The 15,421-nt window shown below is 46.4% G+C and overlaps 1 protein-coding gene across 1 annotated transcript in view; it reads right to left on the bottom strand.

Annotated features, from left to right (window-relative positions):
- The window catches only part of ZBTB7A (zinc finger and BTB domain containing 7A), a 68,601-nt gene continuing 53,180 nt past the window's right edge, over positions 1-15,421 (bottom strand). The window contains exon 3 of the mRNA XM_083421659.1: positions 1-14,040. Within this exon, the coding sequence (XP_083277785.1) occupies positions 13,584-14,040 (457 nt within the window). The 3' untranslated portion in view covers positions 1-13,583. The remainder of the gene's footprint in view (positions 14,041-15,421) is intronic.

The following is a 15,421-nucleotide window of genomic DNA, read 5'->3' as shown; positions in this document are numbered from 1 at the left end:
TTCGAGAGAAAAGAAATCTATTAGTGCAAAAAATTAACAGTTCTCTATTACAGTACAATATATGGAAAAAGAACATACAATTGATTCAATTTTTAGTCAACAACCAATCCTGAAGAAGAGAAGAAATTCAAATGGAACTTTTTTTGTGTGTTTTGTTTTCTGTGTGTGTAAATTCTATTTAAAACAAAAAAACGAAAACGTCCAGGGAAAGAGAAACTCTCTCTCTCTCCCCCTCCCCCACAAGCCTGAAATTAGTGTCGGATATGAAACCTGGGTGCCTATTAATTCTTTTAAAAATATATATATATTAATATGAGAAAATGCTAAAATCTCCCTACGTAATCCTCAACCCTTCCTGAATTTATCTACCCTCGTAGCAAGGGTTCGAACAGCAGCTGAGAAAGATGTGAAGAAGAAGAAGAAGAAGAAGAGGAGGAGGAGGAGGAGGAGGAGGAGGAGGAGGAGGAAGAATAAAGCGGTGGGCGAGAGACAGAGAGAGCAAAAAGCAGAAGAGACGAAAAGGAGCATTATGAGGAGAAACTTCACAGCGAAGCAGACCCAGGGTCCTGTATCCACAGGATTCTCAATGCCAACTTAGAAAAAAAGATGATTTGGAGCAGGAGGGGTGGGTGGGGGAAGCCTGCGAAATTATTGCAGGGAAGAGCGAATTCAAGAACTGAGAGGGGTAAAATTATGTCCGAAACAACTGTAGAAAAGGAAGCAAGCGCGCAAATATATGAGCAAGCCGCTGAACGAGTTTGTGAGAGATGGCAAAGATGTTTTGTGTTGTTTTTTTGCAGGGAAGAAGAGAAGTCTTTTGTTTCAGGCTTTTCCCCCCTCTGGAAAGAAAAGGCCGACTATAAAAGCATGTCTTAATGAACAAGACGCATTGCTGGGGAAATTGATGCATAACTGAGATAACATGGGATTTGGGGTGGGGTGAGGGGGTCCTTTGGGCAGGGCTAAGGGGCAGCGTCCGAAACCAGTTCCAAGCTGGTTTCAACAGCTCACAAACCAAGAGACCCTGAGAGCAGCCTTTTTTTAATTATTTTTTTTTTGCAAAAGAGGAAGCAAGAATCTTGGATAGCATCTCCGCGCCTCTGCGTTCTTTTGAGGAGAATCCAGGAGTTAGCCCAAGTGGACTTCATCTCACAAGGAGGACGTGGCGATTTCCCCCCGAGGCGTTTTGTGACTCCCACAAATCCTGAGGAGGAAGAGATTCCACAACAGGTAAATATGGGGGTTAAGAGCCCCCCCAAAATAACGTTTCAAGGCGGTGGAGCCATGAGGAAGAATGGGCCACCCCATATTTGCGAGCCCTCCCATCAACCCCCCCCCCTTTAATACGTGAAGGCACCTTTTTATCCGTTGTTTTTCTCAGCGAAGCTAAGAAAACACACCTATCCCAACGCTTCTCGCTTTGGCTTAAGTTCCTTAACCACAAACCGCGACTGGCGATTTCGCTCCATCTTCCTTCCTCAGGAATTCGCCACGGGTTTCGGTGAAGAACATGGCGCTCGTTGAGCCGCGGTTGCCCCCGAAACGCCCGGAGTTTTACCGGGAAAAGGAACCGAGGGGGACAATAGCATTACCACGATGGGCCAGGACCGCTTGGTCTGCAAACTGGTGCAAAACCAGCAAGAACTGGTTGGAACGAAGACAGGAGGAGGCACCGAAGAAAAATGGCTTCCTTCTTCCCTGAGCTCACCGGAGCACGTCAGGAAGAATCAAATGGCTTGGTAACGCGCTAGAAGAAGAAAAGAGACTTTTCCCAAGCTCGGAAGTTGTTGTTTTTCCCAGAGACGAAAGGGGTCAAGTAGAGGCTAGTCAATGTCTTCAGTCCCAATCACCCATCCCTCCTTCTCCACGCCCATCAGGTTCTACTTCCTAACTTATCTCCTATGGAGTTTGACCAGGAGAGGGGTGCCGAGGATAGTCGAAAAGGAATCGGCCGATGGCCAGAGATCATGGGAGTTGTAGTCTAGTGACAACCGGCCTGTTTTCTCTCCTCCCTGATTTAGGGGGATGGCTGGCCATTGTGGCTTGGGCTGGGTTGAGAGAAGGCCGCTGTTGCAAGTATTCTTGCCCGCTGGGAAACGTGAGGCCAACTCGACGAGCAGCGGTGGTTTGCAGTTAGCTCGGATCGGGTCAAGGAAGGGAAGCCGTTCCTCAACCCCACCCATGGAAGACAACCACCCTGTTCTCTCATTCGATCCATGAAGCACATTTCGCGGTCTGTTTTTTTGGGAAGATCTGGGAAGAGAATCCAGAACAAGGCGACACGCCTGGAGATATTGGGCTGTAGCCAGTTCAGAGTAGACCCAATGGAATAAATTGAGCCTCCGGTTCATCAGCGAGTCTGCTCTGAGTCGGACTAACATGGACGCAAGCCATTGTGCCTTGGGTTGCAATGGGAGTTGTGGAACATTGGTAGTAACCTCAACTGGAAGAGTTTAATAAACCAGTCTACGCAAACATTGACTCATCTGCCAAGGGCTGCTGAGCCACTTTGCAACTTGACACCTCGGAGAATTGCGTGTCCAGGGCAGTTTCCAATGGATTCTGCTCCGCATCAATGGAAGCCAAGCCGATTGAGATAGCCGGATTTTTCAGACGGCACAGAGCCATTACAAGTTGACTTTGACGCAGTGAGCAACTAGCTTCGCAGGCATTGCGTAGCCAAACCACCGTGCCAAAATCCATGCTTTAAAAAAATTGTTTTGGAAATCATTGAAGTATACAGCTATTGGCTTTAGGGATTTTTTTAAACAGCATGCATGCTCAAGACTGGTGAGGTATTTCTTCTGGTCAAAAAAGCAGGTAGGAGACACAGCAGCAGCTGATATTTGCCTGGATTTTGAAAAGGAGGATGTACGGTGTGCAGGTGCCCTTAAACTCCGATCGCGTCCACATGGGTAGACATTTAAAAAAACGTGGCTTCTCCCAAAGAATCCTGGGAGTTGTAGTTTCTTAAGGGAACTAGGAACGACAGCCCTGCGAGCAAGGAACTACAGTTCCCAGAATTCTTGTGCTTTCAACGCTGGGTGCAGATATGACCAGAAGACAGTGCAGAGGAGGCGGCTTTTTAAAAAAGAAAGAAGCCTTAAACATATAATTTGGAAATGTGCTTTAAGGGTCACGCCTTAAGTTTTAATCTTCTGAAGGCAAATCCATGGTGTGTTGTTGTTTTTTTGCTACCCAGACCTGCTGCCTACAATCACAACCATGTACCAAAAAAAGTCCCAATGCACACAGATCTGATCCTGAGAATGGTTTGTGTGTTTAAACCCTTCGCCCGCAAAAATGTCACAACTCCGGCAACATGGCAAGCGGTGGGGAAACTCTGGCCATCGGAGCTGAAACGAGTTGCATTTCGGTAAGATGTGCGAGGCCAAAGATTCCTCACCTCTGACATATGCAGTCGGCTTCCGGACACCTTGCGAGTCGAACGTTTTGGCTGCAAACCCAGAAGGAGTTTCCTGCAGCCAATCGGAAGCCGCGCCTTGGTTCCCGAACGTTTTGGAAGTCAAACGGACTTCCGGAACGGATTCCGTTCGACTTCCGAGGTACCGCTGTACGCGGGGGTTGTGTTCAATGTTAGTCCTACTCAAAAGTATCTTACTTTGATACCACTGGAATTAATAAACATGGGTAACTTTGGGTCCATTCATTTCAACGAGTCTACTCTGAGCAGGAGCTAGCTGGCGACAAAGCAGGGTGCCCCGGGGGGAAATGAATGCAACCTTCCGCATCCAGATGTTGACGAAACGTCATCTGCCGCCATGGGACTGGCGGGAATTGGGATTCTTGCAAACTGATTTTGGTTTCCAAAGCAGGCTTCTCAGTTGCAAACATTTTGGCAGGAGGGCGATCACCGGTTTGGAACGACAACCATTTCCTGGGTGTCAGGCCAGGGTCAAAAGTCGGGTCTCCACAAAAGAAGCCGGCGAACTGTGTTTATTATCCTTCGGACAAGATCCAACGGTTGCGCCATTGGCTCTCGGGGCTGCATCAAACATTAGCCCTCCTCAGAGGAAACCCACTGAAATTTATGGACTATCTCGAGTCCATTCATTTCAATGGGCTTACTCTGAGCAATACATCTGCAAGCCGAACCCCCAAGTTCCAAGGTTACTGGAAAAGTATTGAGGATTAGCCATTCAAAGAAAACTATCCAGACAAGACAAACTGGCTTCTCATCGCTCTTTGCATCTTCGGTTCAGAACCGCTTTAAACTCCCAGAGCTTAAAAAAAATAACGACAGAAGAAAAAAATATATATACTTAATCAACATTGGGGTTATTATTACACGCCTCCAAACTGGGTTGTGTTTTTTTTGAAAAATATATATATACAAGAAAGGAAGGGGGGGGAACAGTCGCGTTGTTCTAATTATATATTTATTTTTAAGCCCCCTCCCCGCAAAAAAGTGCATTTTATATATATTATATATATTTATATCTATATCTATATATAGATATTTTTTTCTGTACTCATTTTCCATCTCCCACACCCCCACCCCTCCTAGCAAACCCCCTTATCAAACATACAATCTCTGGAATGTCATTTTTTTCCTGTGCTTAGCTTTGCCTCGTTCGACAACAGTAAATTAGTCATTTAAGGGTTCGTGGCGGTGTTTTTAAAATATGGATTTTATATATATTGAGAGAGAGTGCTCTGGCGAGATCGATCTCTGTATAGCTAACGGCGACGGCAACAGCAGCAGGAAGAAATTATTAAGCAAGGTGGGGGCTCAACACACCTGACGTTAAGCTCTGCTTTTACCTTAGGCATATCACAAGAGATGGAGAACCTTGCAGCCCTTCTCGGAGGACGCTGGACCACACAGCTCCCCATCTCTTCCCTGAACATTTGCCGAAGCTGCTGGGTCCCCCAACTCCGGGTGCACCTGAAAAATTGGGTGTCTAGAAGAATGAACAAAAAACTTAGGAACCCGCTCCCAGAATGACGTCTGAACTGTCCCTTCGTTGTGTCACTCTTAAGTCATTCCACAAGCGGAACAGCTTCCGCTTGTGCAATTAAAGGTCCCCCCCTCTCTCCTCCCCGCCACCCGGTATAACCCCAAATTTGCTCTAGGGGTTTCTCTAGCTATCTGGAGCGGATTGGTGGGGGGATTTGTGGGGGGGGGGCACCCAGGGGGAGTAGAGAGAGAGGGGGGGGAAGTTCTGCTTAGCGAGCGGAAGCCGTTCCCGCTTGCGGAATGCCTTCAGTTGCCGTCGTTTCTGAGAAGCTTCAGGGAAGCATCTCGCTGATGCTTTCCAAAGGTTGAGAAAAGGGAGCTTTCAAGGGGGGGTTATGGAACTAAATGCGAACAAGCTAGCAAAATGCTCTCTTGCAAAGAACATTTTTTAAAAAAGAACAGCATCTCTCTCTCCTGCCCCCCGCGAAAAAAACACCCAGCGTCAACAAGAACATTCCGGGGCGCTCTTCTTAACTTAAAAATTTATAGACATCAAATGTTGAAAATATAAATAGATCTATAGATTTCATTTTTAAATAGCCTGACCTGGAGAGGAGGAGGAGGGAAAGCAGCGCGGTTATAGGGTAGCACTTAGAACTTGGGGGGCGGCAAGAAGCTTTCGATATATAGTCTCGCATCGCCGAGGCGGAAGAATCGCGACGGGCCTTTACTGACGACTTCGACCGAAGCCACAGGAGAAGAAGAGAAGAATTAAGGCCAAATTAATTTTTGGAAGCATGGAAGATTCTCTAACCCACCTCCCCAAACTTAGCCACTGACGGCGAGGGGGAAAAACCCCACCCTCCATTTCCTCAGTAAACCTAAGCACCTATTCCATACAGCTCTTTATGAAATGTCTCGGTGGTGGAAAGCAAAAACTGGAAAGAAGAATCAGGTCTAAAGTGAATAAAGAAGAACGCCCCCCCCCCCTTTAAAGCAGAGGATAATCCCTTTCCGTACGTCAACTCACACACACACACCCCAATTAAAAAAACCACACATATCTGAAGTCCCTGCCCTTTTCTTTTTTTTTTGCAAACAGTCTCCAACATATCCTCTTTTTTTAAAGTGCAACAGAACAATATTCCCCCCATTGGATCCAACGGGTCAGAGCTAGTGCAAAGGAAGGAAAGTCCTTAAGACATTTTTCTAGACGCTGTATCCTTCTTTTCTGCTTAAGGCTTCTTTTTTGTGGGTTTGGGCTGAGGCGAGCGGGGCGTGGGGTGGGCACAGCTTAGCCAAACCAATGTCCTCTCCTCAAATTCAGGACCACAGGCAGATCCGTCTCTGCCGCAGTTTGAGAACCTGATTTCCTTCCACACGGGAGCAAATCAGCAAGCGGAGAGGCAAAATGGGCCCAGGTCCTTCTCTCCATCTATCTCCTCCACCTGGACCAGGAAGTTCTCAAAAGGTCTCGCCAACTGAGGGCCTCCTTTTTGGAGGTGAGGAACGCTTAAGAACCAACGGGGCTTGCTAGATGGTGGACCTAACTCATGGGCAACTCAAGCGTTGGCGAGGAAGAGTTCGTGGTTAAGAGCGTAACACCCAGGGAACAACAACAACCTCCAACTTCACGATGGTAGGTTCCCACCAACTTCTGGCCCTGGGGTGCAATAAATTTTAGTAGGCCAACCCAGTTGCAGAAGTTTCTTTCCAGGTGTGTCCCTGTATGAAGAACCTCACGGCCTGAGCCAAAGAGGGCAAGGATTTATTTCGGAAATTAGATCAGAACGCCCTAGAGATCTGCCCCTTCTGATCTTAGCTGGGGGGGTTGCAACCTGCCCCTGCAATGCCTCTCGGCAACCCAGCCGCCCCTTCCCCACCGTCCACGAACTCACCCCTTTACATTCACGCCAATGACACGGGTTTGTCAGGAACAGCCAATGCCAGCTGGCCAGCGGAAGAATTGTCAAAGAAGCAGCTTATACAGCAGGGCGGGAAGGTGCAAACAGGAAGATTGACGGCTGTCACAGGATCAATGGCAACGGGAGGGTCTGTGTGTCCCTTCCAGGTCAGCAGGAAAACTGTGGCCCCCAAGCCCGGCGCACATTGCACCCCGCAGAGAGTTGCAAAAAAGCTCTCGCTTCTCGGACTGAAATCCCTTCGGTCATTATCGGGCCAAATAGACTTTCAACAGAACTATTCCCCCCTATTATTATTATTATTATTTGCAATGGAATCCAATCATTTACAGAGGTGTCTCTGCACGCAGGCTCCCCTACAGACATTTTTTGCAAGCAACTCGACTTTCCCTAAAACTCCAATAGCTGGAAGTCAGGGCCTTAGCAATGGGGGAAAACAGATCGGAAGGTGCCGACGTAGAAGACACACACGTACCCTGAAAAAAATACAGATTCAACCACTTGAAATTAACATTTGATAAATTAAGTTGTTGGTGTGTTTTTTTGGATCGTGAAATTCAAGAAAGAAAAAACACGAAAACAGCCCAGCCAAGTAGGGAAACATTGTCTGTTATGTGTATTATCGTCATTATGTCATTTTAGAAGCATTTTTTCCTTCTTTTTTTTCCTGAAATACGGTAATATAACCAATAATATCTTTGGCAACACTTTACCACAACCTGGATCTTATTTTTAAAAAATAAAATAATAATAATAATAAAAAATAATAATATTTTCTTTCTTTAAAAAAAAAAATCGAACACCTTATTTACAGTTTGTGATTCGAGGAAGAGGGACCTTGCATGCGAAGAGATGTCCTTTTTGTGTGTTTGTGTGTGTGTGTGTGTTTGTGATCACTTGTACAAAGGAGGAATAAGAAGGTTAAGGCAAAATGTATTCAGAGGCCCAGGCCTCCCTACACAGAGAAGGTACATAATTTTCTCTCGGTTTTTTTTCTCTCTCTCTTATTTTTAGTGCAAACGCTTCAAAGGCTTGTGTTAAAGTGTTGCCAGCACTCCGGCTCGAAGCTTAGGCCCAACACCAAGCAACGAACATCCGACCCCGTTCCGCGCCCCTTACCCTTTTGAGGGCCGCGGAAGCTCATCTAACAAACAAGGTGCGGTATCTCTGCTCAGGAAAACGAAAAATAAAATAAATGGGATCAGGACACAAGTATATACGCGGCGGAACCAGCCAACGGGTTCCTCCGCGACGGCCACGCTTTCTTTCCAAAGGGTCCTGGGAACTGTAGTTTGGGCGAGGGCGCAGAGAACTCTCCCTCGAGAGATATCCCTAACCCTCCCCCTTCTTAGCCCTTCCCCTAACGCAGAACTACGTACAGTTCGCAGGACTCCTTGGGAAAGAGGGGGTGGCGGCCGCTGGTCAAGCATCAAGGACGGGGCCTTAGGTGGTGGTGGCCCCCTCCTGGCCAAAGCTCTGCAGAGACCGAAAAGGACGAGGGGAGGGTACTCTTGAGATGGAGGAGGTGAGAGGGATACGAAGAGGGTCATGCACAGGGATGCTGGCCAAGCAAAAATAAAATATTGCGGCGTCTCCTCGGGCCCAAGCTTGCAATAGCGGCTTGTGCAAAGGCTAACTTGGGGGGAGCAAACAGCAAAGGGGTCCCCGGTTCTGCACAGAGCCTGAGCCTCAAATGCTCACAGGGACTGGACACAGATTTTGGAGTTCCACCTGGTCTTCTGCCAATTTCTGGGCAGGACATGACCGCGTCGGGATTAAAAAGCAAGGCGGTGGGAGGGGGGGGGAGAGAGAGGGATCTGGCTGCTATTTCTTAGGTGTCCCAAAATAATAAAAAAATTTAAACCCCAAAGAAGAAAACCCACCCTGTTCCTACGGTTTGAAAACACCCTGACTTTGAAGAGAGAGAGAGAGAAAAATAAAGAAACTGACTGATGGAGCTCTGGAATATTGGATATTGATTGGTTGTTAGGTGGCTTGAAAAGTGGGGGGGGGGGAGATTTTGGATGGGGAGGGGGGAGAGAGACGGGTTGGGGGGGGGGAAATACACACAAAACATAAACAGTCATGGAAACAAGGAGGTGTAAAACAAACTGGTAGAGATACCACAACTTTTGATTACAATAAAGAATCTCATGTATCTATCTATTTACAAAGTCCACGCTAATTTTTGCATATGCAATCGTTTTTTTAAGTCAGTGCTAAGCCAAGGTTCTCTATGGAAGAGAAATATTTTTTTTGGGGGGGGGGTGTCGGTGATGGGGCCACAACCATCCAAGTGCCGGGAACTCCTCCAATTTGCTTTGAATGGGCCGGGAAAAAACGATGGAAAGATCCCAAACCAGCGTTCGTCCACCAAATTTGCCGATTTATTTTAAAGCCATTTGATTTGCAGGGTTTTGCTTTTTGTTTTAAAGTAGAAACAGACCCTTGAAAAGTTTTTTTCCCTCCCCGTTTGCAAGAGTTGTTACGGAAGGCGAGTTACGGCTTAAAACGAATCTACTCCCAATTCAATTTTTGATTTTTTTGCAGACTTTGCAAAAATAAAATAAAAATCCAGTGCCAAACAATGAAACCAAGATGGAAGCTGTTCTGTACAGATTGCCTTCTGATAACCAGCTTTTGGGTATCTTTCGCCGCTGTTTCCCAACCAGACTTTTCCTGCCGGCTCCTAAATTGGCTTTTTCCCCCCTGGACTCTGGAAGTGGAGATCTGTTCTCTGGGTCCTGAAAACCAGGCTCACCTCCACACATATACCAAATTGCATCCCTCAATTTGCTTGGGTCTTGATCAACTTTGAAGCGTTAAACTCTGAACCCTGTTTTCCCAAGGAGGGATGAGCATCGCTGACCCAAAGCACTTGGGGGGCGAGAGTTGAGGAACGGCAAATGAAACCGGACATCAAATTTGGAATCCAAACTGCCCTTAAAAGCTTGTTGTTTTAATAATAATAAAAATTATTGTTTATACCCTGCCCATCTGGCTGGGTTTCCCCAGCCACTCTAGGCGGCTCCCAATCGAGTGTTAAAAAAAATACAGAATATTTTCAATTTGGAGGGGGGTTTTTAGAGGTGTTTGTGCAAGAAACGGGGGCAAAGCGTTTGGAAGGAAAGCCGGCACAAATACGAGCCAAGCTGCGATGTCCCCCATCAAATGGAGCCCTCAAAACAGATTTTGGGGCAGGAGGTTGGTGGGAACCCAGGTCTCGAAATCTCCTTTCTTGAGGAAGGTGGTCCTGGGAATGAATGGTTGTGGCCGGATGAGGGGAAAACCAATTAGAAAACGGACAGGCCAGCACTGGCAATAAGACATAAAAAGGAAAAAATAAAAAATAAAGAGGGCTGGGATGGAGAAACCATACACAAAATAACCCAATGATTCCTGCCTAAAAATTCAAGCTTCCATTTTTGTATTTTGTGTTTTTTTCCGAAGTGCAAATCACTTCCGAGGGCTACTTTATTCCTCTAAATTTTGCTGTGTCACAGAATCTAATTAACTCCAGTCCTCCCGATTTTATTTTATTTTTCTACGTTTCGCTTTGCTCCTGGTCTCAATCCACGAACCAAAATGGTGGATTTCATTTTAAGTCTCTCTTTCTCTCTCTCTTTCTTTCTCTCAAATATATAGATAAGATAGATAGATATATACATTTGTTTTGTTTTTTTCTCTTACAAAAATAAATTCAATTTTAGGAATTATTTTAATAAAAACAACAAACAACAATAAATTTCTTTCTGTAGAAGATGGTTTCGACGTGTAAACATATTCGTTTCTTTCTTTTATATATATATATAGATATATATATTTCTTTTAAATTAAGATAAAGTGATTTCAAAGTACCCGTTCCATTTCAAAGTGCTAAGACTTCTTAAGTTTCTAATCTTTTTTTTTCTGTGTGTGGGGTTTTTTTTATTGCTTTTTTTTCTATATTAAATAAAACATCCACGTCTCCCCACCCAACCCATTTTATTTTTCTTTGTTCCTCCCCCTCACACTTCCCCGTCACAAACAAACAAACACACACACTCACTCCCCTGTCCGGTTACATTCGGCAAAACGGTTCACCTTTTCTCTCATATTTAAATTAAACGAAAAATCTTTAAAAGTGCTTGCAAAAAAAAAAAAGACTTAAATCTCTCTTTCTCTCTCTTTTAGAATCATTTTTTTAAACTGTGCATTTAGAAAATTCTGAAATGGATAATAAAAAGGTGTCCTTGGTTTCTTAGCTTAAGAGGGCCCTAACGCTTTTTCTGATAAACCTGATAGAACAGCCGCCGCGTTATCAGGAACGCTATTTTCTTCTACATCAGTCTGGAAAACAGGATTCGGTGGGTCACCACAGAAAACAGCTTGGACCACAAACCTTGCCTTGGTCCAAACCAATACCCCCTTTTTCAATTTTTTAAAATGAGGCTCCGTAAAATCTCAGTAACTCGGGGGGCATAAACTGGAAGATGGTACCCTACTTGAATAACCCCCAATTTCATTTCAGTGCGTTGGCTGGTCCTGGCTTGGTTTTTTGTGCTAGGCATATATATTTCTATAGTACCAAAAGGGGTCGGAGGACTGGGGAGTGGAGGGCGGGAGGGGGAACAGGGAACTGCACCCCACCGGATAAAAAATGGGAAGGGGACTGTGGACACAGAGGCCGCCCGGGTCTATAGCATCGCCACCAACTCAGTTTCATGGCTGCTCCTTGCAAATCTCACCCCCCAATGCCTATTTTGCCCTTCTGCCAACAAGACCCCCATGAGAACTCTTAGCGAGAGCCCCCTGGGATGGGACGGGAGGGCTCCCCCCAACCTGAGGTGCTCAAGGAGGTTGAAAAGCAACCCCTGCAGAGAGGCTGAAGGCATCGCAAGTTCCCGCAACCCTTTTAAAAGAGTCCTGTTCTTTTTAGCCGGGAAGCTTTTAAGTCAAGGTGCAATAGCTCCAGGTTTTCTGCACTCAAAACAGAGCATTCCCCACGACCGCCTAGCCAAAATCCTTGCGTTACTGGAACTCAGGTTTCCCGCAAAGGGTGATTTATGATCAAGGCTGGAACCTGGTCAGCACGAAAGTGGAGAGGGGAATTTTTAGAAAGTCGGACCGTGCGGGGCAACTTCCTGCCTGCAAAAGGTAAGGTCTAGTTACAATATGCCCTTAAATATGCAATGTGGAAGAGGCACAGCGCTGTGTTTAAGGACTGCAACAGCCAATTGCTGAACCCAAAAGGGTTGTTTCCAGCCAAATTCTACTCCGAGTAGAAATTAATAAGCCCGAGTTAGACATGACCCTCAAGTTAAACGGGTTCAGCCCTGAGTAGCGGAAGCCTAACGCTTCTCTGTGCGGCGACGTACTTTATCCACAAACAAAATTGGGTTTCATTCCGCAGGGCACACAAGACGCCGCCGGAGCCATGCTAAGCAGCAAACTTTTAATCGACAAAGGTTGTTCACAGGTTGGATAAGACCCTCTGGCAGAGTCCGGCCAATTGACGACTCAAATGCTGGGGGGAGATATTTAACAGAAGGCAAATTGAATGCGGACCAGATGAATGATTCGAAATAGGCGAGCCGATAAGGGCTGGGGATAGCCTCAAACCAGCAGATATTGGAGAAATCCCCTTCCGCTGGTTTGAGAACTGCGGTTTGCAAAGCTAAGCGCTGGGACCGCACGATTCTATGCTGCCAGCAAGATAATTTCGACACCTACCAACGTAGGTGAATTCTAGACTTGGCGCCCTTGGGCGGGGGCTGCCGGCGCAGCCTCCTCACCCCACCCCTTTCACGACCAGGGGGTTGGCAGGAACGGCGAACAGATTATTTTAAAACCCGCCAGCCTTTTGAAAAATAAAATTTGAATCGGCCTGAATTTGCAGCACAGGAAATCCGCCTCCGTCGATTTGCAAGGACGGATTTACGGGACTCCTCAAGATCTCGCGATGGAAAAATCAGAAGCGTGACCCCCCCAAAAAAGTCTTCTAAGACTCGTATGGAGAGTCAGTGGCCCAAACGGTCTAGAGATTTGCATTTAGAACAGCGCCAGGAACCCAGAGGTCTTCCTCCAGAATTTGCCACCCCACTAGAAAACAAAAGCCTCGGGAAAACTTAAAACCTCCATGGGCATTATCTTCAGCACCTTCAGGATGGGGGTGGGAGGGGCGGGGGGAGGGGAGAGGAAGAGGAAGGAAGCCCCCCCCATCAATTCATTGATTCCTCAAGCCACCAACACAATTTATCTCCCTGCTTTTTGTTCCTTTGGAACATTACGCTTGCTAAAATAGATAAAATCTCCAATATAATATATATTTATATATACACATATATATATGTATAAGTTTTAAAACGTTTAACAAACTAAAAACTCTGGAAGCTTCGTCTTGTATTTAATAGACCCCCCCTCTCTTTTTCCCCTCCAACCTGGTTTCCAAAACTTTCCTCTAAACACCTCATTCCCACCCCACCCCCAAAGGGCAGGAAAAATAAAAAAAAACCTTAAAAATTAATCTGCGGCTAACGAGAGGGGTACAACAAACTGCCTATTATTATGGGGAAGATCACAAACAAGATATATATATATATATTATAGACGTATAAGGCTATTCTTTTCCTCGCCCCCCCAAAAAAGAGCGAGGAAACCCATATTTTAAAAGAGGAACTGGAGGAAAAGTTATAACTAGATTTTGTGACACCTTTTTGTTTTTTTTCTCGTTACGGGGTTTTTTTTTTGGTTGTTTTTTTTTAGGAGAGTTCTTCCGTTTCGCCCTCGGACTTCGCCCCCCCTACATTCAACCCCCCCGGCGCCGCGTTGGCGCTCGGACTTCCGTCAAAGTGCTGTTCTGAGCCGTCCTGCGGCGCTGTCGCTTCCTGCGTTTCGTGGGACTCTTCTCCGCCCGCCAGGCTCCCGTCGTCGGGGTTGGAAGCCGGGGCGGGGGGCGCGGAGGCATCTCTCACGCGGGGCTTGCGCCCCCGCCGGGAAGGGATCCCGTTGCAGCCATCTTTCTTAAGGTGCCGGTGCAAGTGGTCGGAGCGGACGAAAGTCTTGAAGCAGCTCTCGCACTGGTAGGGGCGCAGGCCCGTGTGGACGCGCATGTGGTTCTTCAGGTCATAGTTGTGGGCAAACGCCGCCCCACACTGCTGACAAAGATAGGGCTTCTCGCCGGTGTGTTTCCTCATGTGAACCTTCAGCTTGTCCTGCCTGCGTCGGAAAGAGGAGGAAGGAAAAGTTACGGAGGGAAGATTTAAGACAGAAGTACCGTTGGTTTGTTTTTATGGGTGGCGCTGTGGGTTAAACCACAGAGCCTAGGGCTTGCTGATCAGAAGGTCGGCGGTTCGAATGCCTGCAATGACAGGGTGAGCTCCCGTTGCTCGGTCCCTGCTCCTGCCAACCTAGCAGTTCGAAAGCACGTCAAAGCACAAGTAGATAAATAGGTACTGCTCTGGCGGGAAGGTGAACGGCATTTCCGTGCGCTGCTCTGGTTTGCCAGAAGCGGCTTAGTCATGCTGGCCACATGACCCGGAAGCTGTACGCCGGCTCCCTTGGCCAATAAAGCGAGATGAGCGCCGCAACCCCAGAGTTGGTCACGACTGGACCTAATGTTCAGGCGTATCTTTACCTTTTTACTGGAGGGGGGGACAGGGGGCGGGCAGGTGTGGGGGACTCCCTGGTCCTGAATGGGGCAAGCGTGTGCGTGAAGGACCAGGTGTGCAGCCTGGGGGTCATTTTGGAGTAAATAATAATAATAATAATAATAATAATAATAATTTATTATTTGTACCCAGCCCATCTGGCTGGGTTTCTCCAGCCACTCTGGGGGGCTTCCAACAAAGATTAAAAATAAATTAAAATGTCAACACATTAAAAGCTTCTCTGAACAGGGCTGCCTTCAGATGGGCTTTGTTAGAAACTCAGATATATAATCTAGGTGCCAAATGGCTCCTTCAATTTGGTATTTTAATATTTTGTTGGAAGCCGCCCAGAGTGGCTGGGGAAAACCAGCCATACGGGCGGGGTATAAATAATAAATTATTTATTATTATTATTATAGAGGAATAATTGTCTCTTGACAGCCAGAAAACATACTGTGAAATACACATATGAACAACCTCTTGTCGTCATTTCAAACGTAGTTAAAATGGCAACCTGATAAGAAACCTTGGAAGTTGAACGGAATCTGTTCCGGAAGTCTGTTTGACTTCCAAAACGTTCAGAAACCAAAGCGCGGCTTCTGATTGGCAACAGGAAGCTACTGCAGCCAATCAGAAGCCCCGTCGGACGTTTGGCTTCCAAAAACAGTTCGCAAGCCGGAACAGTCACTTTCAGGTTTGAAGCGTTCAGGAGCCAAAACGTTCAGGAACTAAGCTGTTTGAAAACCAAGGTATGACTGTATATCTAGGAGGCCCACAGTCCAAAAAAAACAAAACAACAAAAGCAAAAGAGTAACAGCTCACAACAAGCCTCCCAAAGTTACTAGTCCTCAGGTATGTTGAATCTAGCTTCCTGCCCCTGGACCAATTTTCTGGCAGTGAGTTTTGGCTTACAAAGAGCCAACTTTTAAGCACATTCTTATTTCCAAAGC

The sequence above is a fragment of the Podarcis tiliguerta genome (genome assembly GCF_965153285.1).
Source record: "Podarcis tiliguerta genome assembly, chromosome: 18".
Classification (NCBI taxonomy): Eukaryota; Metazoa; Chordata; class Lepidosauria; order Squamata; family Lacertidae; genus Podarcis; species Podarcis tiliguerta.
Note: the sequence above shows the minus strand (reverse complement) of the source record. Positions and strands in the feature narration are given on the sequence as shown.